The sequence below is a fragment of the Xyrauchen texanus genome, chromosome 49 (assembly GCF_025860055.1).
Source record: "Xyrauchen texanus isolate HMW12.3.18 chromosome 49, RBS_HiC_50CHRs, whole genome shotgun sequence".
In the NCBI taxonomy this organism is placed as follows: Eukaryota; Metazoa; Chordata; class Actinopteri; order Cypriniformes; family Catostomidae; genus Xyrauchen; species Xyrauchen texanus.
Genome location: NC_068324.1, coordinates 3,397,869 through 3,423,224, shown reverse-complemented (window position 1 = coordinate 3,423,224; position 25,356 = coordinate 3,397,869). Strand labels below are relative to the sequence as shown.

Sequence of the window (25,356 nt, the reverse complement as noted above, 5' to 3'; positions counted from 1 at the left end):
TGTCCCCTTTAAAAATCTACATATAACTAGCTAAGTTTTGTTAGAAGGTTATAGAATAGCTAACTACCATTTCAAAAGCATAGTCTGACTGTAGTTTAACTAATTTATGAGTTGCAAAACTTGACAAACAACAGTTTCAAAGTTGCTTCCCCAAGACTGATATATATAATACAGTAAAATACCGTTTTTGTCAACTTTCTCTCCGTATGAGTTGTTCTATATTTCTTAGGAGTTCAGATGTTATTCTGTCTTTCTCACTTTTTCTGAACACACACGCGCGCGCACGCACACATATACACACGTCACAAACGCGCATATACACACACAAACACCCACACTCACGCACAGACATGCACACAAACTCTCACACGCGCACGCACACGCACATTTACACACACACACACACACACACGCGCGCACACATATACACACACACATCTAAAACCGCGCACAAGCACACAAACTCGCGCACACATGCGCACAGATTCGCACACACATGCACACAGACTCGCACACAGACTCACGCACACAAACTCGCACACGCGCAAGCACACATACTCGCACACGCATGCACACAAATTCGCACACGCGCAAGCACACATACTCGCACACGCGCAAGCACACATACTCGCACACGCATGCACACAAATTCGCACACATGCACACACATACGCCCATGCACACACACACACACACACACGCACGCACATGTAAACACGCACACAAATATACGCACATGTACACACGCACATATAAACACACGCACACACGTGCAATTAACTGAGCCAGGAGGAAATAACCAGGGTAATAAGGAGAAAGTGCAAGTGAGGGAGAGATTGAGTTTGAATGGCCAAGCCTTCGAGCCATTGCCAGGTTCTCCGTGCCCATTGGCCGCCCATGAGGGTTTGTGATTACACATAAATTAATGCTGAATGAATGGGAATCAAACAGGAAGTGCTCAGCATGGGAGTACCAGCATAATTGCACGCAAATGTTCAAGCAGCAGGATATATAATGTGGAAATGTTATTTTAACTTTAAGATTGAACTCTCAGAGGATGACATAATAGAATGAAATAATATATGCACACACAAACACACACAAGCTTTGATGTCATATCTGAGGGTTATATCTTTATGGAGTGCTTGAAGCAGCTTTATCTTCCAGCGACTGGGAAAGAGAGATACTGTAATGAGTTATTCTTACAAAGAAATGTTCAGGGTCATATTTCACCATAAAAATCTAAACAAAAATAAAATCTACTGTGCATAAAATAACATTAAGTCTATTTAAAGACCAAACTTTTTTGTGAAATTATTTTAATGACATTTAAAGGTAAAGGACCCTATTTTAAAAGTGCTAGCGCTGCGCTTAGCATTACGCTATGAGTAATAAGCGCTAGGTCAGTGGGCATGGCCATGACGTTATTGTATTTTCCTGCAAGCATGCACTTTGATTCATGCGATGCTACAATCTTTTAATGTTCCACTATATTTTCAGAGTTTGGATATTAATTTTATTAGCACCTGCTGGTGAAGTTTACAAACTGCCAGAGTTTGCGCGCATACACCCAAAGATAGTGCAAACACTCACACCCATGCCTACTTGCGCTTGGCGCTGGCACGGAGATTGCACTTACAAGCAACGCTCGCTCACAAAAATTTAATGCGCGGCTATTGCGTGTTTTTTAACATCAAAAAAGTTACATACTTTTTACACATTATCATTACGTTTTAATTTAATGAGCTATTTTTGTCTTTTAATTTTGGGGCTAAATATGACCGGGACTTGTTGTTGACAGTTTTCGTGTGTTGTGTGTGGAGAGAGAAAGAGATATTCATGTCCTGTCCTTTTTGTCACACACTCTCACACATGCAGCTTTTCTCTGCCATTTTGCTGTTGATTCAAGCGTGCGGCACCTTTATAGTGAGGCTTTGCTTTGGATTTGGGTTGAAGCTCCCACTGTGATCATGGCATTTAGAATGAATGGGACACACACACACACACACACACACACACACACACACACTCGCAGTACACAGTAAATGTCTTGCTGTGAAACTCATGACTCTGTGATGTAAGAGTGGGGGATCTTTCTGATTTAAACCCAGCCTTAGGGGGTCATCTCTCACTCACTCACTCTCTCTCTCTCTCTCTCTTTTGTTTCCTCTTTGTCTTCATACTCCATTTTTGTGAGTCTGTCAATGAAACTCATTCAAATAGTTTTTGACATATTGGCTATTTTCAGAGTGGAATATTAGCATATTGCTTACGGTGTAATAGTCGACTAACCACCCAGAAAAGTATTCGAGTAGTCAGTTACTCGGGACAATGTTTACCTTATGTAAACGACTTGGAGTTTGCGTTATCCCAATTTGTTCTGAAATGTACACGTTTGAAAGACATTAACAGATAAATCAAAATGATGTGCGTCAATTTGATACGTCTGATAAACCATCATAACCATCTTTTCTTTGCTTCACTCTCTAAAACACAAAGTGCTCTGTGTTCACGTTACCATAATTACCATAAATTTGCATACTGCGAGAATACATACTACATACTGCACTGAGTAATATGGTTTTATAGTATGCTAAACAGTAGCTAATATATAGATGTGTGTGTGTGTGTGTGTGTGTGTGTGTGTGTGTGTGTGTGTGTGTGTGTGTGTGTGTGTGTGTGTGTGCGTGTGTGTGAATAACTTTGCTGCGCATGCTATTCCGTGTTCTCAGTGGGCCTGATCTGGATTATGGTATCAGCAGGAATTAAAACCCCTGTGACAAAAGCTTTTTTCTTTATTGACTGTGCTCAAAGTTGTACATGCTCACCCACACAGAGGATGTGGGTGGGTTGTGTGCACACATGCCTACATGTGTTTAGCATTTTCAGATAATGGGATGCAGAGGTTTGTGTCCTTGAATTCAAATATTGTTACGAGCATTTGCATAAAAATGCATATCATTTAAATGGTTATGTAATGAGGTACTTTATGCTGGACCCAGCATCAGTGAAGAATTGCATAACATTTAAATTTCGTCTTGTGAACGTGGCTTGATAGTTTAAACTTCATGGAACAGCACATGACAGATTGGACACACATGCAGGTCTTCCTCGTGTCAGCTGTTAGAGAAAACTGGAGCTGTCCGTGGTGCTGAAACAGTGTGAAGGGCTTCAGCACTTGTTTAGTCAAATAGTCATGTTTTGTCATTAGCTGTAGATGAAGAGAGAGCAGAGTGTGTGTTCAGTGACAGGTGTATTAATGAGAGAAAGATGAGGAAAAAATATCTATCTATATAGCTATCTGTCTGTCTGTCTGTCTATCTATTCATGTCTATCTGTCTGTCTGTCTGTCTGTCTATCTATTCATGTCTATCTATCTGTCTGTCTGTCTGTTCATGTCTATCTGTCTGTCTGTCTATCTATTCATGTCTATCTATCTGTCTGTCTGTCTGTCTAGCTATTCATGTCTATCTATCTGTCTGTCTGTCTGTTCATGTCTATCTGTCTGTCTGTCTATCTATTCATGTCTGTCTGTCTGTTCATGTCTATCTGTCTGTCTGTCTGTCTGTCTATCTATTCATGTCTATCTATCTGTCTGTCTGTCTATTCATGTCTATCTATCTGTCTGTCTATCCATTCATGTCTATCTATCTGTCTGTCGGTCTGTCTATCTATTCATGTCTATCTATCTGTCTGTCTATCCATTCATGTCTATCTATCTATTCATTCATGTCTATCTATCTGTCTGTCTGTCTATTCATGTCTATCTATCTGTCTGTCTATCCATTCAAGTCTATCTATCTGTCTGTCTGTCTGTCTGTCTATCTATTCATGTCTATCTATCTGTCTGTCTGTCTATTCATGTCTATCTATCTGTCTGTCTATCCATTCATGTCTATCTGTCTGTCTGTCTATTCATGTCTATCTATCTGTCTGTCTGTCTATTCATGTCTATCTATCTGTCTGTCTATCCATTCATGTCTATCTATCTGTCTGTCTGTCTGTCTATCTATTCATGTCTATCTATCTGTCTGTCTATCCATCTGTCTGTCTATCCATTCATGTCTATCTATCTATTCATGTCTATCTATCTATTCATGTCTATCTATCTATCTGTCTGTCTGTCTATCTGTATATTCATGTCTATCTATCTGTCTGTCTGTCTGTCTATCTATCTATCCATGTCTATCTATCTGTCTGTCTGTCTAGCTATTCATGTCTATCTATCTATTCATGTCTATCTATCTGTCTGTCTGTCTATTCATGTCTATCTATCTATCTATCTGTCTCTCTGTCTATCTATCTATCTATCTATTCATGTCTATCTATCTGTCTGTCTCACCATTCATGTCTATCTATCTATTCATGTCTGTCTGTCTGTCTATCTATTCATGTCTATCTATCTGTCTGTCTGTCTATTCATGTCTATCTATCTATGCATGTCTATCTATCTGTCTGTCTGTCTGTCTGTCTATCTATCTATTCATGTCTCTCTATCTGTCTATCTATCTATTCATGTCTATCTATCTGTCTGTCTGTCTAGCCATTCATGTCTATCTATCTATTCATGTCTGTCTGTCTGTCTGTTTATCTATTCATGTCTATCTATCTATCTGTCTGTCTATCTATCGATCTGTCTTTCTCTATCTATCTATTCATGTCTATCTATCTAGCTGTCTGTCTGTCTATCTATCTATCTGTCTGTCTGTCTATCTATCTATTCATGTCTATCTATTTGTTCATATGTCTGTCTGTTTGTCTATCTATTCATATCTATCTGTCGGTCTGTTTGTCTATCCAGTCATATGTCTGTCTGTCTGTCTATCTATTCATCTCTTTCTGAATGTCTACCTATCTGTCTGTCTGTCTGTCTGTCTGTCTGTCTGTCTGTCCACCTCTGTCATTCTACTATTTATCTGTCTATTCATGTCTTTCTGTCTGTCCGTCCGTCCATCCATATGTCTGTCTGTCTGTCGTCTACTGTATCTATCTATCTGGGTGTGTCATCATTCTAGTTTTCTTGTCTAGTGTAGCCAGAGTTTGATTATCAGCAAGAAAACTGGTCCACTTAGACAGGAAGAGAACATTTGACTGATGTAAAGTGACCAACCACATTTTATTTTTATTTTGTTCTAACTGGAAGAGACGTTTAGGGCCAAGTAAATCTGAAATCCATCATAATTTAATAAAGACCAGCGTGGAAAGACAAAGCGGATTCTACTCTTGTGGATCTAGTTTACTTGCTGCTAAGTGCCTGAAATATAACTGAGAAGATTTCAAAGAAAGCCATGAACCTGGCAAATCCAGTGACTGCTGTAGATCTGTCTCAGAAGCACTCAAAGCACTGGAGCATTTAGTCATTTGAAATGTGCACAAGTACTTGCAATTTTTGTGTGATATGCAGACGATTAGACGGCCAATGAACATCACACTATCAGCTGGAAAAACCCTCAACAGATCTACATCAACAAACACACACACACTACAAATGATTTGGTTTATTTTTCGCACTGGCTCGCTTTGGGATCTAAACTGAGTGTGTGTGTGTGTGTGTGTGTGTGTGTGTGTGTGTGTGTGTGTGTGTGTGTGTGTGTGTGTGTTTGTGTTTGTGTGTGTGTGTGTGTGTGTGTGTGTGTGTAAATGAAGGATTTTTATGGGAAACTTTGTCTTGGGCCTATCTGTCTTGCCCAAGAGCATCAGATTTCAATTGAGCTGTTCTGCTCTGCACGAGTGAAGATTAAAGCTGTGATGGACTGTGTGTGTGTGCATGTGTATTTATAGTTGTGTGTGTGTGTGTGTCTTGTGTTTGTGTGCTCAGTGTAGAGGGCTGCTGTCTAAGTAATTATGCCACGCTTTGAAGGAAGTGAATGAGCTAACATCATTGTGTGTGCGTGCACGCTTGCTCTACTGGATAGCCTTTGACTTTGTCTGGAAAGATCTGTTGTATCTCGCGCACACTCTAGATAATAATGAGTTATTGGCAGAAACAGTCGTGTGTGGAAACGCACACAGGCTCGCAGTGCTGTGCAGAGTGGGTTGGTTATGTAATGATCTCTAGTACATTCTGAAGCATGGACGTGTGTGTGTGTGTGTGTGTGTGTGTGTTGAGGAGTGTAAATGATATTTCCTGCATGATTTTGTGTTTGTGTTATGTGTTTCTTATGGGAACCTATTTGGAGAGGGAGGGAGGGGTGGACCGCTGTATGTTTGGCCTCTCTCTCCAGCCTGGACATGTCGTGTGTTAACCCGGCAACTAGAGAGAGGTGCGTGCGTTGGTCCCGGGGCAGGTAACGCAGGATAGTATAACAGGTCACGGTGAACCCCAAAACGGCCCGCCTCCAGCCCGCCTCCGAATGTGTGTGTGTGTTTGTTTGTATGTGTTCACGTGTGTGTGTGTGTATGTGGTAGTGAGGCGCTCACCTGTACCTGTCATATATCCTCCTTCTCGTCTACTGTGTTTGCATCGTGGTCTCCTGTTTGCTGCCCCCACCACTCAAACACCACACACTCCTCATGCCCACCACCCCTGGATTGCTATGCCAACAGCCCACTTTCGAGGTGAGAGCTCTTGGAAGAGCAGATTCCAGATATCGGGGGGAATTTGGGCTCTCTCTGCCCCAAACTGGTGACTCCACACACCTGCTGGCTGCCGTGTGCATCTCCACATCAGGGCCGTTTATATCTACAGATACATAAACGAGCTTCATAGCATATAATAGAAAATACCTGAACTCACCGAGCATTCATACTGTATATCGTCAAAGGATAAACATAATAAGAATCTGTATTCTCAAGAGATATCAGTATATCGGTCTCATCTCTTTCTTACGTCTCCATCTATTCATTTGTTCCCTCTTGCATCCTTAATTCATTGCAGTATTACAAACAGATCACTTGATCTTACTTTGGCTTCTTTTGGAACTATACATACAGTAGTAGTCTATAAATAATGCCTTAACATTTTAAAAAACCTCAGTAGCCTCGTTACACTTTAAAGGATTTATAAAAAACACAGAATCCTTTTTTTTTTTTTACAATGATCCAAGATGACTGTTGATATGATCATTGGCAAAATTAGAAGGTGTTAATAGGGCGTTATCAGCCAGAGTTTTAAATAACCTGCAAGAGAGTCTCATGTTTAGCCTGTGAATGAATTATTCAGATCTTAGAGAATCGTCTACATGTCTTTTATCTGCCCTCGATCAATAGCGAGGGAGGCAAAGATTGAGACGGAGAGAGCGATGGTCACCGTGTGCTTTGTTTTCTCTGTCCTAGTTTCACCTCGTCTCTTCGCTGCCGAGATCACGGCGAGTACAGTCTCTCTCTCTCTCTCCCCCATTCACATTCGTTCTGCCCCACTCGAGTTCTGTTCATTCTCTTCAGCAGGGATTAAAAACGAAATGTTTTTCAGTTCTGAGCAGAAACAATATTTTTGTCGTTCCGGTTCCGCTGTTCCACAGCCTCGTTTTTAATTGGTAACCAGTTAGAATGGTTAATAATGTTCTTTTATAATGACATTACTCTGTGATTTACCAGTTGCAGTGTCTCAGATCGGCAACTTGTAAAGATGTTTAAAAATCATGTTTAATAGCGGAGTTCCTGGTGAACAACGTGGTCCAGCGGAAAAAGATCCACCAATCGGAGAACTGCTGCCAACATTGCTCGCCAAACAAGCCCGGAAGTGACCGCCCACTCCCATGATGCACTACTTATTTATTCGTATATACGTATGTGTATATTTCACATTAAATGTAAACAATATTGTTTCTATACTTAAAATACAAAACGATGGAAATGTATAAAACTATTGATTTTAGGTTGTTGATTCTATTACATCATTCGCAATGCTTCATGGGATTGTAGTTCGTGTCCTTGTGAAAGACTGTATGTACACAATGGTACTAGACCATTACTGTCTTGTACCACTGTTTTCTGTCCAATTTTTCAAACTTTTTTGCCTGAAAATAACCCAGATGGCTGAAAAAATGGGCGGGCACTGTTGCGCCCCATTGTAGAATTTTGTTTTCAGAAAATAGTCCAAGCGGTCTGTTGCTATGATTACCTCCTCAGGCGAATGCGAATTCTGTTGGCGAGCATCCTTTAGGCGGCGGGTGAATATACGCTGTCTGACGGCGTTTGTGGCTACCGAAAGTTAACATGTGATATGTAATGTTTCTTAAAGTGATAATGACAGTACTTATGTTTTTGTCGATATAACGTCCGATATGTAAAGCGCTTATCTGTTGCTATGGTTACCTGCTTAGTTGAAAATGTGCAATATAGTTGTCATTTAACTTATTTAGTTCCTGAAACATAGTTTGAAAACATTATAATGTAATATGTTAATTTTAAATTCTACAAATATAAATTTGGGGTGGGGGATGGGGCGCGGGGTCATCCTCATCACTTTATTCTTAATTTCTTCATTTTTCACATCATGTCTTTGGCAGCCGAGTGTGTGTGGGTTTGATAACAAGTGCAACCACAAAGATAACAAGTGAACAAACCCATTAACAATTTGAACCAATCGGTGCTGCATTCAATTTAAAATGAACCAATTACTGACCGAGCCATCCAAACGATCATGGATGACATTTTGAGATTTTAAACCCTTACCTCTCTCCCTTTTGAAACCTGAACCAACCTCGTAATACGTTTGTCTGTTTGTCCGTCTGTCTTGCTTTGCCTGCTCTATATGTTCTTGTGTACGCTCTGGCTTTGTCTGTGTGTCTTCAACATTACAACCTTGTTTCCACCATCGGCTTGGTGCGATTCAACCGAAATGACCAAGAACAAAAGTGACACCATTGAGATGTGTTGACAGACAGACACTTTATGGTTTGTGCGTAAACCTCCCCGCCCGAGCTAGCTCTGTTTCTCCTGGACCTCCTCCGCTCTCCTTAGACTGGTGGGGATCCATTGTTATTATATAAAGGCATAGTTCACTCAGACATCCTCACACCTGTTTTGTGGGACACAATCTCCCTACCAGTCTAAAGACAGTCTGATCTTCCTCCGTGTCTCTCTTTCCCCCGCTGTTCTCTGTGTTCTACTGTATGTTACCATTGCTGTGTTCCTATACACTGTTTGTTTACACGTTCTCTCTCTTTTCTCTTTTTCCAGCTTTCATTTTCTCTCTTTCTCTTTAAAGCTTCACCTCTCACTGGGGAAAAAAAAAATGCTTCTCCTGGTCTCTTTTTCTTTTATTGTGTTTTTTTTCCTTCGTGGAATAAATCTGGGAGCGTTTCTAGCTCTGTGTGTGCTTTTGTTTAACTTTCATTTCTCTCTTTCTCTCCGATTGACCAGACTCAAGAGTTTCTTGTCTTTTCAGGCATCTCTCTCTCGTTTTCTCTCTCTCTCTGTCTCTCTCTCTTTTGCAGCTGTGCTGGTTTGGTTGACGTCTCTCTCATGGTTTTGTTTGACTCTCCAGTCATGCGAATAATCTTCCTCCTTTCCATCACAGAACAAATGTCTCTCTTCCTCTTTTACGCTGTCTTTTTGTCTTTCTCCCTCCAGCTGTTACTTGTCTCCAGTCCTCGTCTGTATTTATGTGGCACCTTCATCGTTCTGTCTGTTTGTCTTGTCTTTCTCTCTGTGTGTATACTAATGGTCTGTTTCCTTTTAATTGTGCCTCCATCTCTCAGTCTCATTCTAATGTCAGCGTTTGTCTTTTCTCTTTTTCACCCCTCTCTCTGTCCCTTTATCTCTCTTTCTGTCCTTTTGGTCCTTGCTCTGGTTTAGTTTGGTCCTGTCAGCTAGTTCAGTAGTTTAGTCAAACAAATGTTTCCGGGTTCGGTACAAGTTAAGATCAACAGCATTTGTGGCATAATGTCGATTGCCGCAGTAAAGTGGGCCAGTGGTAGCTCAGCGGTTAAGGCTCTGGGTTACTGACCGAAAGGTCGGGGGTTCAAGCCCCAGCACCATCAAGATACCACTGTTGGGCCCTTGAGCAAGGCCCTTGACCCCATCTGCTCCAGGGGCGCCGTTTCATGGCTGACCCTGTGCTCTGACCCCAGCTTAGTTGGGATATGCGAAAAACTGCATTTCATTGGCTCTGTACCTGTACTCTGCACAATGACAATAAAGTTGAATCTTAATCTTAAAATGAACAATAATCACTGAAATGCACAAAGATTTAAAAGCCACTAGACTTTAAACTTTATAGAAAGAATCACTTATTAACCATTGTCTACAGTATATTCAATGCGATGATGCCGGTAAATATAAAAAATAAAAATAAAAAAAGTCTCTCAATAATGTTAGGTTTACTTAATTCTCGCTGGTTCGTATTACTCAAAAATGCCTGTAGCAAACTTAATTTAACAACATGAGTTTTTTATCTGCAACTGGGCAGGGGATTTCGATTTCCCAGCATGCATTGCAGGGGACTTGATAGGGAGAGTAAATGTTAAAATTAATTGTTATTTTTTAGTGTGTGGTTTTGAGCAAGATGAGATGAAGGGGGATGCATGTTAGCGTTTAATGATTTGTTATGCTGAGATTTAGAAGCGTTTCGGAGGTTACCATTATGGTGAAAAGTTGCGCTTGAGCTCAACGTACGAATCGGTCTTTTCATGAGCAATTGCTAACCAAAGTTACTAAGCTACACTCTGTAGTGCTTCCCGCCAGCATGTAGTTAGCTTGCTAAAGTACGCTGTCACTAGTTAGTACATAAAGAGATATGCCTTACTTTGACGTGTCTAACTTTTGGGTTTACTCAATTGAATTAAGTTCCCTCTACAAACATTTTTACATTTGAATTTGAATAAAGAAAACTCAATTCAGACAAGTGGAACGACTGTGCACGACTGAATCATGATCAGCCACAGAGTAATTGTTTTGAGTGAAGGATACCAAACAGAGACGTGATGTAATTATCCATTAAGCACGGTTTAAACAAAGCAAACTTCACTGGCAGACAAGTAGAAAAGCTTCAAATAATATCAAATAATAGGCTGTTTTGTACTGATCTATTTAAGTGCTTAAACAAAAGTACAAGCCTCACATTTGTGGAACGCTGGCCCCACTTCCATTGGAAGTGCTTTACTGGTCACAATTATTTTCTGAAGTAATTGAAATTATACCGCAAATGTTGATGGTACTTAACTTTTATTGTACCCGGAAACATTCCTCTTAGTAGGTTTTGTAGTCCAGGCCAACCACCCCAATGCGACTTTGGACACCACCCCTGGAAAACGAAATGGATCGCTCCGTGTCATGATGAGTTTTGACAGATGTGTGCGGGCCGCTCACGGTCTCTTTTGCATTGATTGTTCAGCTGTTTCTGTCCAATTTTTTGGGGTGTTATAAACTGAAGTAGCATTTTATGTTTTATAACAGGAATTGCCAATAAGATTTGAACGGTGTGGTTTTTATTCCATTTCTCTGTTGTGGCTTTTTTGTTACGAAGGTACACTTCATCGTTATGCCTGTTATTGGATTGTCTCCTTGCTAATTTAAAAAGTTTGTGATGAAGACGGTTAAAATAAAGTTTAGCTGATGCTTTTTTGGGTCAAAAGGTCATGTGGATTTGAATTGGTTGGATTCAGTGACTGGTTGCTAACGAAAAAACTAAACAAAACAACAATTCAAGATTCCACGGAATGGAGTGAAACAAGAGACCCATGTCAGTACAAATCACTGGTATTTTTAGTAATCTCTCTTTCTCTCTATTTTTTATGTCTATCTATCTCCTTGTTGTAGTAGGAATATGGGGAATAAGCAAGCTAACAGTCCTAAGGGTCAGCCTCCAGATGCGGACGGGCATTCATCAGTGTCGGACCTTGCCAACTCACTCACTGGAGACATGGTGATGGTAGGACCGTATGTTTGTTTATTTTATGCTTCGGTTCTGAATAGTTTTTTGTAGCTTGACTATCAGCACAAAGACTGGTTCACGCTACATCATATTCTGACCTAGAATTTACAGTATTATATTCTAGTTTACAGTATATTCTGCACAGTATTTAAGTAAGCAAGCTATTACAACACTTCCATTTTGAACATCTCTTTGTCCCTGCAGTTGTCTCCAGGGTCAGAAGATGACGACCACGAAGGTCCTATTAGCGAGAAACTGGGCAGGATTCAGTTCAGCTTGGGCTACAGCTTCCAAGACACCACCCTTACGGTGAAAATCCTCAAAGGTCAGGACCTGCCCGCAAAAGACTTCTCTGGGACCTCTGACCCCTTCGTCAAAATCTACCTGCTGCCTGACAGAAAGCACAAACTCGAGACCAAAATCAAGAGAAAGAACCTAAACCCTCACTGGAACGAAACATTCCTATTTGAGGGTGAGGTTTGGATGACCCAATATTTTCTGTTTCTGCTTAACAAAAGCTCTATAAACACCATATGTGGCAGAACGTTGATTACCAGGGAAAATCTGTTTCTGTAAACGCAAAGGTCGCGGTTACAGTTAGGCACTTGTAATGCAAGTAACATCTTAAAGTGAACAGTTTTTTACAGAGGATAAAAAAGCCGAAATGTGAATTTGGTATATTTGTAACAGCACTCGACACAAAAACTCAAGCCATAATCCTCACATCTCTCACACTAGGGTTCCCGTATGAGAAGGTTCGGGAAAGAACGCTTTATCTCCAGGTGTTGGACTACGATCGGTTCAGCCGTAACGACCCGATCGGTGAAGTCTCCATTCCTCTGAATAAGGTGGAGCTTGGACAATTGAAAACATTCTGGAAGGATCTCAAACCTTGCAGTGATGGCAGCGTGAGTGAACTTCAGTTTTGAAATGCTTTTGTAAGATCATAAATGGAGATTTGCGCCTGGTTTGACATCGATAATCGTTGTTTAAGAGATACACAGACTTCAAACACATATTTAACCTTCCTGTACTGTTCGTTCATTTACACAAAATCACTTTAGCAGATTTAATAAAAATGGGTTCCTTTCTCTGAGCAGTACAAGACTTGGTGACTTGTCCTCCACTTCTGAGCACACACAAAAAAATGTGACTTGTTTTGATAAGTCCAAGTGGTCAAATGTGACGCCATTACTGTTCACGGTAAAAATTGACCGACCGTAGGAAATTAATTGGAAAGATAAAAAAAAAAAAAAAGAGCAATTCAAATACAATCTGTAAATCAGCCACAATGCAAAACATACACGCATAAATGAAGGGTGAGACTATAAAACATGCAGATTGCAAAACGTACACACACACACACACACACACACACACACACACAAATAAACTGGTGACACAATAACACAGAGCATTTTCTTTTTATTTTGTCAAAGAAAATCTAAAAATTATCCACTATGCAGAACACACTGAAATGACTGGGTGAGATGCAGAACACACACATGCATGCACTCACACCTGTGTGTGTGTGTGTGTGTACTGAATGTTTTGCATTTTGCATGTTTTATAGTCTCATCCCTTCCTTTCTATGTGCTTGTTCTGGATTGTGGATGATCACTATGTTTATTACTGTTCAATGTTTATTCTATGTATTCTCTTTGTAACACCATGGTCAGGTTTGACTGCAAGCATAATGTGACGTTATTGCAAAAACTGACACATACAAATAATAAAAAACATGATTGAAGTCATTTTTCTTTTTTCACCAAATGGCAGCAATCTGCCCCAATACATGACACATTCAAACATTTGTTTCATGTCTCAACTTATAGAAGTTTAGGTTTTTACTATAGCGAAATTACATAAATGTGCTTATTTGCATCTTTAAAATAAAGAAAAAAAAGAAGCTTACACCTGTACTGCTTCGGGTCAAAAATGACCATGAACAGTAAAGTAAGCAGACAATTGTATTCAGCATAGCAGGGTTAAATTGAAAAGAATTATGAATGAGATTTGAGAGGTTTAAAATATTAAAATTGGCATATAAATATTAGAAAGAGTTAAATGATGCGTATTTGTAGAATTGATATTTGAGGCCTCAATTTGTAGTTCTATTCTTTTGTGTCTTTTAAGACAGTGAAACTCGAAAGTGAAACTCGAAAGTGCAGAGACTGGAGCCTTTATGTACGCCTCGTGGATCTTGATAGAACACAAAATTGGTGGCAATTTAAGTTCATTCTTTCTGGGTGATTAATGATTTTGTAATGCCTGATTTGTGTTTTAGGGAAGACGTGGAGATCTGCTGGTGTCGTTGTGTTATAATCCCACTGCCAACACCATCACTGTTAACATAATAAAAGCACGCAATCTCAAAGCCATGGACATCGGCGGCACCTCAGGTATACACACACACACACACACACACACACACACACACACACACACACACAAACAGTTATAAAGATACTGAGATCATAAATAAATACACATGTACATGTTTTCATAAAAACATTTATTTAATACATATTTTATGAACCCAGAGCTTTCATGATCAAAAATGCACTGTACAGTTTATGATGGACCAATCGAATTTTCCAAAATGTGTTGCACAGTTGGAACTTTGCATAATTACTTTACATAAACCACACCTTCTTTTTCTCTGATTGGCTGTAGACCCCTATGTAAAAGTATGGCTAATGCACAAAGACAAGCGTGTGGAGAAGAAGAAGACAGTCACCATTAAGTGCTGCCTGAACCCCATTTTTAACGAATCCTTTCCATTCGACGTGCCAGCACATGTTCTCCGGGAAACCACCATCATCATCACCGTCATGGATAAAGATCGGCTCAGCCGCAACGATGTCATCGGAAAGGTGAGGACATATACTTCCCATTGCTCTCTCAATAGGTAGGCTAATATCTTTTCAAATACATAACTATTAGATGAGAAGATATTTTTGCAATCAGAGCTGTAGTTTTTCTGGCCCAAAAACAACGAGGGTCTCACATTTAAGAGTGACAATCAAGAAAGATGACACTAAATACAACTTATAAAACCAGGAAAAAAAATGGCAGCATTTTACTAATGGTTTCATTAGTACTAACTCGCAAACGAATGATTCTTTTGAGATGTTTTTTTGGCCTCATAAAAATGGCTCTTGGGTTTTGAGTTTGAATAGGACTAATGACTCATTCGCTGAATTGCTCAGGGGTGCGTTTCACGTACAAAGACGTAACATTTGCAATAGTGTTGTCAAAAGTACCGACTTCGGTACCAAGTCGATACTGAAATTTTTTAAATGTGGCGCTGTTGAGCGCAATTGTAAACACCTCTGATTGGCCATTGTGTTCATTCGCTCATCGGATATGTCTGTGATTGGCTACTGATCAACGCACGGGAGCGTTTGAGAGTTTTTGTGAAAACGGGAGTGGGAGCTTTTGAAAGCACAAGCAGCCGTCTATCAGCGGACCGGTCCTGCTTTCAAACGCTCCCGTGTGTATCTGTGCAAGCGCTCGGTGAAGAGCGTCATTGATGTATATTTACAACATGTTTTTGAAGCGCTGATCATTGTAGCCAATCACAGACATATCTGATGAGCGTGTGAACACAATGGCCAATCAGAGGTGTTTACGATTCCGCTAAACAGCGCTCAAAGCGTCACATTTTTTACATTTCAGTATCGACTTGGTACTGAAGTCGGTACTTTTGACAACACTAATTTGCAAGTACACCAAAAAGCTGTTTAATGCACTTTAAAGATGCTGAAGACACCAAAGCGGCGTGCACTGTGTATTACGACAGATGCATTGTGCTGCAATAGTAGGGTTTCCCTCTACATCTGATTTTGGGATTCCCCCTGCACGCTTATATTGAATTAACATGGACAAGTCGTAATAAGTCGTGTTTTCCCAGAGAAACAGTGTTGTAAAGCACTTTCTCTTAACACCCTTTAATCCCACAAACAGCATTTGCATGATGTTTCAGAAGGCCGCTTTCTGCAAAGCCTGCGATTTTCTAAAGTGCATGTAAACATGGTCAAAGTTTTGACAGAATAAAAGACATAGAAGCCTCAGCGAAGACAAATGATGTCCATACAGCAAACTAACAAGGGACTGTGCTTCGGGTAAAGAGCTGTAATAAGCATCGTTAGCAAACATGTTTCCCAAAAGCGTAGTTCCAATGCACATTCGCAAACAGCATCGCAATGCTGTGTGGTTGGAACTACAGTTTTGGGAAACACCAAGTGATGATTGAACTTGCGGCCACAGTTCGCTAAAGATACTTTTGGGAAACACAACCCAGAATGGTTTACTTTTGTACCTCATTGACTTACTGAATCAGTTCTTCAAAAGTACTGTAAGAGTAATTTATGAAATTGTTAGGGAACCAAAATTGTTCAATGGAATCTGAATACCATTAAATTCCTTATGATTCCCATTCCCCTTAACAATTCTATTCCCTCCTATTTCCATCATTCTTGTTTACAACTTTTCCTCCTTTCTTTCTTTCATTCCTTTCTTTCTCAGATCTACTTGTCATGGAAGAGCGGTCCAGCTGAAGTCAAACACTGGAAGGACATGTTGAGTCGGCCACGTACTAACGTGGCGCAGTGGCACGCCCTCAAAGCCTGATCGGCCCTCTCCATATCCCATATCCCCGACCCCATTTGACCTTTGACCAGAACCCTGTCCTTATGCACAAGACAAACTTGCTGCCAGACGGCACAACACGGGTACTTTTAGCCATCCACTCTTATAACCTTTAACTCTCGAGCTTCAAACTTCAATCTTTCTACCTTCTCTCAATCTATTTCCCATAGTCCTCTCTTCTTCCTTGTTGTTTGTCTTTATGTTAAACTGGTAACATGTAGTGTAAAGGCATGTGCATTAAGCAAACATCTATTTGTATTGATAATGTTGCAACAAAATATTTTACCATTGTTTTGATTTTAAATCTAGTACTTGTAAAATCAGGGTTTGGGGAAATCCAACCCTGTTGAAAAAAACCTCTCAAAGCTGTTTTGCTGGTCTTAGCTGGTCTCCCAACCTTGTCAAACTGGTCTTTTGGCTGATATTAAATGGGATTTAGGCACCAGATGGCCTCCCAGCTAGACCAGTCGAGGACCAGCTTTGCCAGCCCATCGATTTATCTTAGGCTGGTTTCAACAGTTTTTTTCAGCAAGGAAATCCAACAGAGCCATTTAAAATGGCCTGAAAGTGCTCGCACAGTAACTACACGTTACCAGGACGTTTCTCTTTTGTTTACTTAACTATATATCCCTTGTGTGCCTAGGCCGGAGAGGTCTTAAATCTCTCTGATCTGTGTACACCTCACCTCGAGTCTATCCCTCATCATATAACACCAACTCCTCGTCTAGACCCAGGTGCTCATGGGAGCTCATTTGCCAGCCTTTAAATTGGCCACTGCAGAAACGGATCAAGTCGCAGGAACTCTGGTAGTTGTATTTTTCCAGGGCTCAGACATCCCATGTGAATCTAAGGGCTCGTGAGGGCCCCTGTAATTAAAGCCATGAGGGAAAACGACAGTCTCTCGTTTTCCTTTACGTCGCCATTAATAGTTGTTTTTCAGTCCCGGAACTCTCCAAGCCTTTTTCCATGTCTTTCCCACTTGACCTGATTTTCCGTGTCTTTGTTCCCTCCATGCCTTTATTTCTGTCTCTACTGCTTCCAAAACATTTACAAAACCTAGTGAGCATCCTACACAGGCGATGCCAAGGTTGTTAAAATGGTAGGTGACTTAATTACGGTGCCTTCTGAGATATCTTGTTTAAGGCTCCTTTGTTAAAAAAGAATGCACTGTGATGAACTCGATCACCCGTTTGAGTACGGACGTACGTTATGTATGTTCAGCCAAAACTTGATGGCAATGTGTCGGCCAAGCGTTTGCATCAGTAATCAAGAAGCAGCTGTCTATGTAGGCAACGAGTCAGCTCACTAGGTTTTGGAACAAGACTTATCTCTCTATCTGCCCTTCTGTCTTTCCTTTGCTACGTAAACAGTTCCAATTTGTTCAGCTGAAAGCCATCCACATAGGCATCTTGAGACTTACAGAAAACAAATAGACTTCACCATCCTTGTCTCTTTTCCTTTTTTCTCTGTGGTTTTCTCTTTATCGCTGGCACAATAGTAGTGAAATCCTTTTTTGTTTTTCCTCGGGATCCCTTGTTGTCCGTGTGCTGTGAGTGACGTGTTGTAGAAATCCAAAATAACGCAAAAAAAAAACAAAACAAACAGCCACCAGTGGACAGAGAAAAGAAAAAACATCCTCAAAAGGATCGTTCCAGGTCTTCTGGGACGTATGGAGAAAAGTATGGAATTCTGGATGGAAGTGGAAAAAAAAAACTACTACAAAAAAAAAAACTTGATGTCATCTTTTTATCATAAAAAATACGTTTGAAGGAACCAATCAAAAATGTTCTTCCAGACTGTGAAAAAATAGGAGCAAAAATGTTATTGATTTTTGCGGCAAGTGCGCTGGATAGTTCTCGCCACACCTTGCTCTTGTGACGTGTTTTTGTGTGTGTGTGTGTGTGTGTGTGTGTGCTCATAGGGGATCATCTTTTCAAAAATCCTTCCATTTACAGAAAAGAAACCTGCCTTTACCAGTGTATGTGTGCGCATGAGACCGAATTGGGGGTCTGTATATGGGCAAATCTCATGTAAATGTGTCCAGGTTGTATTTCACCCCAAAATCAAAAGAAAGCAAAAACATTTTGGCCATATAAGAAAATGAAGATTATTTGTTACATAACTTTTTTTGCCGTTATGACCCAACCCAGTAAACACAGTAAAAATGACTGTACTGCAATAATGCTTACATTTGATGATATATAATGTAACGTTTTTGAAAATACTTCTTTACTTACCAATGAAAGTGACTTTTTTGAAGGCGATTATCCTGACAAAAATGAGTCAAAAATGCACTTTTCAATGGAGAAAATATGGAGCCATGTGACATGTGCACATGTGCTGAAAGAGAAAACACAATAGACCCCTGTGAGTCTTGAGACCACTTCTTCTGCATTTTCATTGGTTAGTATTTGAGCTCTCCTCCCATATATAGCATTGCCCAATTAAATGGATGTCTCATTTGATTAAAAAACAACTAAAATAGGCTGTTTTGCCAGGAGGCAACACGGTACCATAGAGGGTTAATTTAAATAAGTGGTAATTAAAGGGAGTACCACAAATAATACCATGCTACATAAACACTTGACATTTCCAAATATGTATCATTATTTTTTAACATTACAGGAATGAGAATAAAGTAATTATTCATTTCGATTTATGCAAAAATACAGTAGAAATCACAGTATTGCAATAATCATTTTCATTTAAATGAGTGGAAATCAAAACAGTACAACAATATTGTCATGATATATAAATACTCATTATTATTTTTGACATTACGGTAATGAGAATTCAATTATTTGTATTATAAAAATCCTGCGATGGACTGGCGACCTGTCCAGGGTGTCCCCCGCCTTTCGCCCAATGTTAGCTGGGATAGGCTCCAGCCCCCCGCGACCCTGTACACAGGATAAGCGGTTGACGATGGATGGATGGATGGTATTATAAAAATACAGTTAAAATTAAAGTACAACAAAATTTATTTGAATATTAGTAAAACATTAAAGGCAGTACAACAATTACTACAATGATGTATGAATACTTGACAATTGAACATGTTTTTTACATAAAATTATTATTTATTTATTTAGTTCTTTTGCATTACAGCAATGGGGGAAAATGTGCTTAATCTCACAATGTCAAACGTCTTAATGGTTTTAAAAACAGGCTTCATTTTCTTTAAGCAAATTATAAGTTCTTTTGATTTTGGGGTGAAATATGACCTGCACATGTACTTGACAGGTTTTCTGAGATGAGATTCACCCATGTGTGTATCGCAGCATTAATGTGTATCTTCACTGATGTTAAAAATGATCAACGTGTGTGAATATCCTGTTCTAATTTCTCATGGCTTACTCTGGTCTTCTAATGAGACTCTTTTTCTCTTTTCTCCTTTTGAAAAGAGCTGGAGAAATGTGATCTGCACTTTTTAATGGTGTAACACTGAGAAGTATCATAGTAATTGATAATACAATAATATTTAGCTTTTATATTTGAAGGGAGGAGCAAGAGAAAGTAGCACGTTCAGGAAGGCTGGACTGGTCGGGACAGATTCTCTCTCTCTCTCTCTCTCTCTCTCTCTCTCTCTCAAATTAGTCAAGTTTGTGTGTGTTTAAATGTTAGTGGTGTACTTGTGAAGATAATGTCAGATAAGCGAACCAGCTGCCCGTGGCATGACGAGGCATGTGCTAGTGTGAGGTGTTGTATTTCCGTGAAGAGTGCCGTTGCCATGGGGTCACTATGGGGACAGAGTGACTCTACATTGGGGTACGGAGACGCTCAGCTTGACATCGAGTCGCAACACCAGAGGACACCCGTCAATCCATTCTCTCTCCTGCTCACGAACAACATGTCATTAAAGGGATACAGTAGTTCACCCAAAAATGAAAACCTCTCATAAATTTACTCACCCTCATGCCATTATAATTTTTAGAAGAATATCTCCACTCTGTAGGTCCAGACAATGCAAGTGAATGGGTGCCAAAATGTTCAAGCTCCAAAAATCACATAAATCTTCATAAAAGTAATCCACACGACTCCAGTGGTTTAATCCATGTCTTCAGAAGCGATATGATAGGTGTGGATCAGAAACAGATCAATATTTATGTCCTTTTTTGCTAGAAATTCTCCTCCCTACCCAGTAGCTGGCGATATCCACGAAGAATGTGAATCACCAAAAACACAAGAAGAATGTGAAAGTGAAAATGGAGATTTATAGTAAAAAAAGGACTTAAATATTGATCTGTTTCGCACCCACACCTATCATATCACTTCTGAAGACATGGATTAAACCACTGGAGTCTTATGGATTATTTTTATGATGATTTATGTGATTTTTGGAGCTTAAAAATTGATGTATGGACCTACAGAGTTGAGATATTCTTCTAAAAATCTTAATTCGTGTTCAGCAGAATCAAGAAAGTCATACACATCTGGGATGGCATACATTTTCATTTTTGGGTGAACTATGCCTTTAAGGGACGAGACCTTGAACAGGAAACACTATTTTCTATCCAAAAAACCTAGTCTAACTTTTATTTTTAGCTCTAAACGTGTAGAAAAAATAAAAAGCAATAATAGTAGTAAGCATAAGCAGGAGCCAATTGCGAAGGACTGCCAATGTTAACTTGTGTAATATGTTTATTTATGAGATTATACTGAATTATCTTAAACATATGAACCTAATGATATATACAGATATATATATATACACACACACACACAGTATATATGTATATATAACAATTGAATGATTTTATTTATTAAATATTATTATATATTTAATTGGTTTGACATTACCTTGCAAAACAAATCACAATGGTTTTACTACAGTCATAGTTACTAAAATATCACTACAGTAAAACAATGAATAATTGTATCAAAACCATGGTTTTGCCCAAAAAATAATAAAGAAAAAATATGGTTATTACAGTAACTAACCATGGTTCATTTTCATAAGTGTTAAACAAATAGGGTGACAACATTAGAATATAAGTGCTTTATACTAACAACCTAGAAAACACCCTATTTACGTTTCTCGCTTCAAAAAAGAAGGCAAGGTCCCTTGAGGCTGCTGATGAACTAGTTCGTTTACATGAACTGTCCAAAAGAACCGACTGACTAAAATGAATCCGAGGGTGCGTTCCATTCCGAAGTGATCATCCCTATGCCCTAATCCCTTCGAAGGCTTTACCAGCCACTCTGAGAGCTTTGAAAGGCTAAAAGGTGTGATGCTCAAAAATAAGGGTCACTCAGAAGTCACTTTAGCGATCTTACTGCATACCTATCATGATTCTTCTCCCTTCAAAGTGCCCTTCTGAGGGTCATTTATGCCGTTTGGAATGTAGTGAGTGTTCACAAGGCTAAATATAAGGGAATTGTTTATTTAAATGAACTGACTGAAAGAACCGATTAACTTAAATGATCTGGCTTTCCTAGCGGTACATGGGAGAGAGAGAGAGAGTGGACGATTTAGGCTTTGATTCCTCCCTTGGCTCCATTGCTGCATTTGCAATTCAATGTGACAAATGTAACAATTTGTGACGCTACAGCGCTACCCAGAAAACGTAGCTTGGTCCTGGTAAAGACTTTTGTGAGCTAGCGTCATACTAATGAGACATTTAAGTTAGTAGCATCACTACTTTAAGTTACGGTGACTACTCCCCAACACTGCTGGTTTATTAATACTTAATTTCTGAATTATTTAGAAATCGACCCATATGGGAATTTTGACAAAAGCACAGTCCTTAGCGGTCTTTGAGTGCAGGATCAATGCAGTGTCACCTACTGTTGATTAGCACCAAACACAAAAGCTGTAGGAGTGAGTTATGATCCCTACAGCTGGATTCTGACGTCGGGATGTGTTTGTGTGTGTCCGTGCTGAAGCAGATCTTTGACAGATCACAGGCAGTGAGGCAGTAAATCTCCCAGACTGTATTTAAGTGCACAGTACATCTGCTTTCAGCCAAGAGCCATTTCAGATCACTGGAGCGTTTGATAAAGCACTCAATGCAATCAGATAATAATACAGCTTAAATTGTGTTTGTGTTCATCTCCGTAGCTTACCATGTTGCATACTCAAATCTTGTGCAAGATGCAACATCTTATGTGCGTGTGTGAGAGAGAGAGAGAGAGAGAGAGAGAGAGAGAGAGAGCAAGAGTGTGTGTGTGTGTGTGTGAGTGAGAGAGAGAGCAAGAGTGTGTGTGTGTGTATGTGTGAGAGAGAGAAAGCAAGAGTGTGTGTGTGTGTGTGTGTGTGTGTGTGTGTGTGTGAGAGAGAGAGAGCAAGAGTGTCTGTGTGTGTGTGTGAGAGAGAGAGAGAGCAAGAGTGTGTGTGTGTGTGTGTGTGTGTGTGTGTGTGTGTGTGTGTGTGTGTGAGAGAGAGAGAGAGCAAGAGTGTGTGTGTGTGTGAGAGAGAGAGCAAGAGTGTGTGTGTGCGAGAGAGCGAGCAAGAGTGTGTGTGTGTGTTTGAGAGAGAGAGAGAGAGAGCGCGCAACAGTGTGTGTGTGTGTGAGAGAGAGAGAGAGAGAGAGCAAGAGTGTGTGTGTGTGTGTGTGTGAGTGAGAGAGAGAGAGAGCGCGTGTGTGTGTGAGAGAGAGAGAGCGCAAGAGTGTGTGTGTGAGAGAGAGAGAGCAAGAGAGTGTGTGTGTGTGTGTGTGTGTGAGAGAGAGAGAGCAAGAGTGTGTGTGTGTGTGTGTGTGAGAGAGAGAGCAAGAGAGTGTGTGTGTGTGTGTGTGTGTGTGTGTGTGTGTGTGTGTGAGAGAGAGAGAGAGAGCAAGAGTGTGTGTGTGTGTGTGTGTGTGTGTGTGTGTGTGTGTGTGTGTGTGTGTGTGTAAAATGTAAGGAGGTGCTGTTGAGGTCACTTTGCTCTTTCTTTTCTGATCTAACTTGATGACCGCTGTACGGGTGTTTGTGCATACATGCATGCATGTGTATGTGTGTGTGTTACATCCACACACGATGCAAATCTCATCATCAGCAGTGCGCTCCAGCACTGAACACACACACATTTTTGTAATGCGCAGAATGCACATGCTCTAGGAATTATTTGCCTGAATTACTGGGTCCACAAGGTGGCAACACTCACATTTGAGCCGTTGCTGTCAAGAAGAGGTAACTGCGTTAAACAGGAGACGAAGGTAAAAAACAACAACAGCAGATGTGCACATCAAGAACACGTGTGTGAGGAGGGCTGGAGGTACCTGTAATTGTATAACTTGAGTCTGAAGGAATACAAAGACAACTTTATGGGTCTAAACTCATAAAGAGATATAGTCCGGTGTCTTATAGCAGTCGTAGCATGCATGCGGCAACCATGGTCATTGTGGGTTTATTCACACATTTAATTCACTATTTCTGTGGAGATGATAAAAAGCAAAAAACAGAATCTCAAAGTCTTCCTTCACGAGAAATAAGAGCTTGTGAGTTAATCAGAGAACCTTAAAATAATGTGTGAAACTGCACACAGGTTTGACTATTGCAAAATATAATACAATACAATATAATATAATATAATAGCTATACAGGTTGTCCGAGTTACAAAAGAAGCAAAAGAAAACAAAACACGGAAAACGTCAGATGGACCAAAAGTAAATCGGACAAATAAGAGAGATATAATTTTAGTTATTTAGACACATTTTATCATTAAAATATGATTTTAATTATTTTTAATTTTATACTTTTATATTTGACTGTCATTCATACGATTTTGAAGCCTGAAAAGGAAATCATACACCCTTATTTTATTATATGTCCCAAGCTAAATTTGTATAAACGACTTTGTTGTGTGCATGAAGCACACATAGTGAGTTTGTACGGTAATTAATCGTCATAGTCGTGAAAAACCTAAAACAGGCAATTAATCGTCATAATCGCAATTATTTGTTTGACAATTAATTGTCAGCCAAATTTCACAATCGTGACCCCTATTTTTCATTATTAGGTTCCTAGCTTGTGAATTGTTTTGTTAAAAATGTGAACGAAATTTCAATAGTTTTTGTATCATTTTTAAAAATGCGATTTCATGACATCATGTAAATTGATAGAATGTGACATTTGCACGTTTTTAAAAAGCTCAAATGTGATTGAAATCATAACGCTAAATAAAAGCATTTAAAATACAATATACTATATTGCGTGAATATATATGAAGAGCCCCCCTCTCTCAGTTTGCTTAATATATATATTTTTAGTTACATTACGTTTACATGTCGTCAAAAATCTGCCGAGTAAAAACCAAAAATTACTAGCCAATGATGATTCTTTCTCCAACATGATCGTAGAGGGTTGTCTAAAGAAAATGGGGACGAGTCGAAATAATTTTGGGGTCCATAGAAACGTAAGAGGCTGTTTCTAAGCAACAACCCAGCAACTAACCAGAACACCTTAGCAACCCCATAGCAATGCCCAAGCAACCTCTCACAACACCACTGGCAAACTCCACTCGCTCTTTCTTCAGGAAACATGAAAATAGGTTTATCTTTGCAATTTCGTTTCACACAGAGGTTACTTACTCCAAGCACATTGTTTCTAGAGTGCTTCCAGAATAATCCTAGTAAACACTGCCAGACCGACTCGTTCATGTGGCACTGTTAAGCTTTATTTAGTAGTTATTTTCAAAAGACTCCGGTCAGCAAAACATGGTCACTGACCTCTGTGCTGACCAGCACCTTTTCTCCAGTGTGTGTGTGTGTGTGTGTGTGCACCTGTGTGTGTATTATAGAGAAATAGCGCTGTTGTGGCACTCAGTGTCACTCTAAATTATTCTCTTCATGGGCTTTTTGGGTTGTTTTCGTTGGAAAAACCTCTAAACCTCACACACACACAAAATAATGAACACATGCTGTCGTTTACCAGCTCATTAACCAGCAACAATCATTTCAGTT

The 25,356-nt window shown here is 39.7% G+C and overlaps 1 protein-coding gene across 4 annotated transcripts in view; it reads left to right on the top strand.

Annotated features, from left to right (window-relative positions):
• Positions 1-25,356, top strand: part of LOC127640624 (synaptotagmin-7-like) — a 137,423-nt gene that overhangs the window by 101,889 nt on the left and 10,178 nt on the right. For 3 of the 4 annotated variants that reach the window (XM_052123287.1, XM_052123288.1, XM_052123286.1), the window contains 6 exons: positions 11,704-11,815; positions 12,023-12,290; positions 12,557-12,726; positions 14,106-14,220; positions 14,495-14,694; positions 16,349-18,987. In XM_052123287.1, coding sequence (XP_051979247.1) covers positions 11,704-11,815; positions 12,023-12,290; positions 12,557-12,726; positions 14,106-14,220; positions 14,495-14,694; positions 16,349-16,453 — 970 coding nt within the window. In that variant the 3' untranslated portion in view covers positions 16,454-18,987. Of the gene's footprint in view, positions 1-11,703; positions 11,816-12,022; positions 12,291-12,556; positions 12,727-14,105; positions 14,221-14,494; positions 14,695-16,348; positions 18,988-25,356 lie in introns of those variants that run through there. The other variant, XR_007970100.1, reaches the window with a different exon arrangement.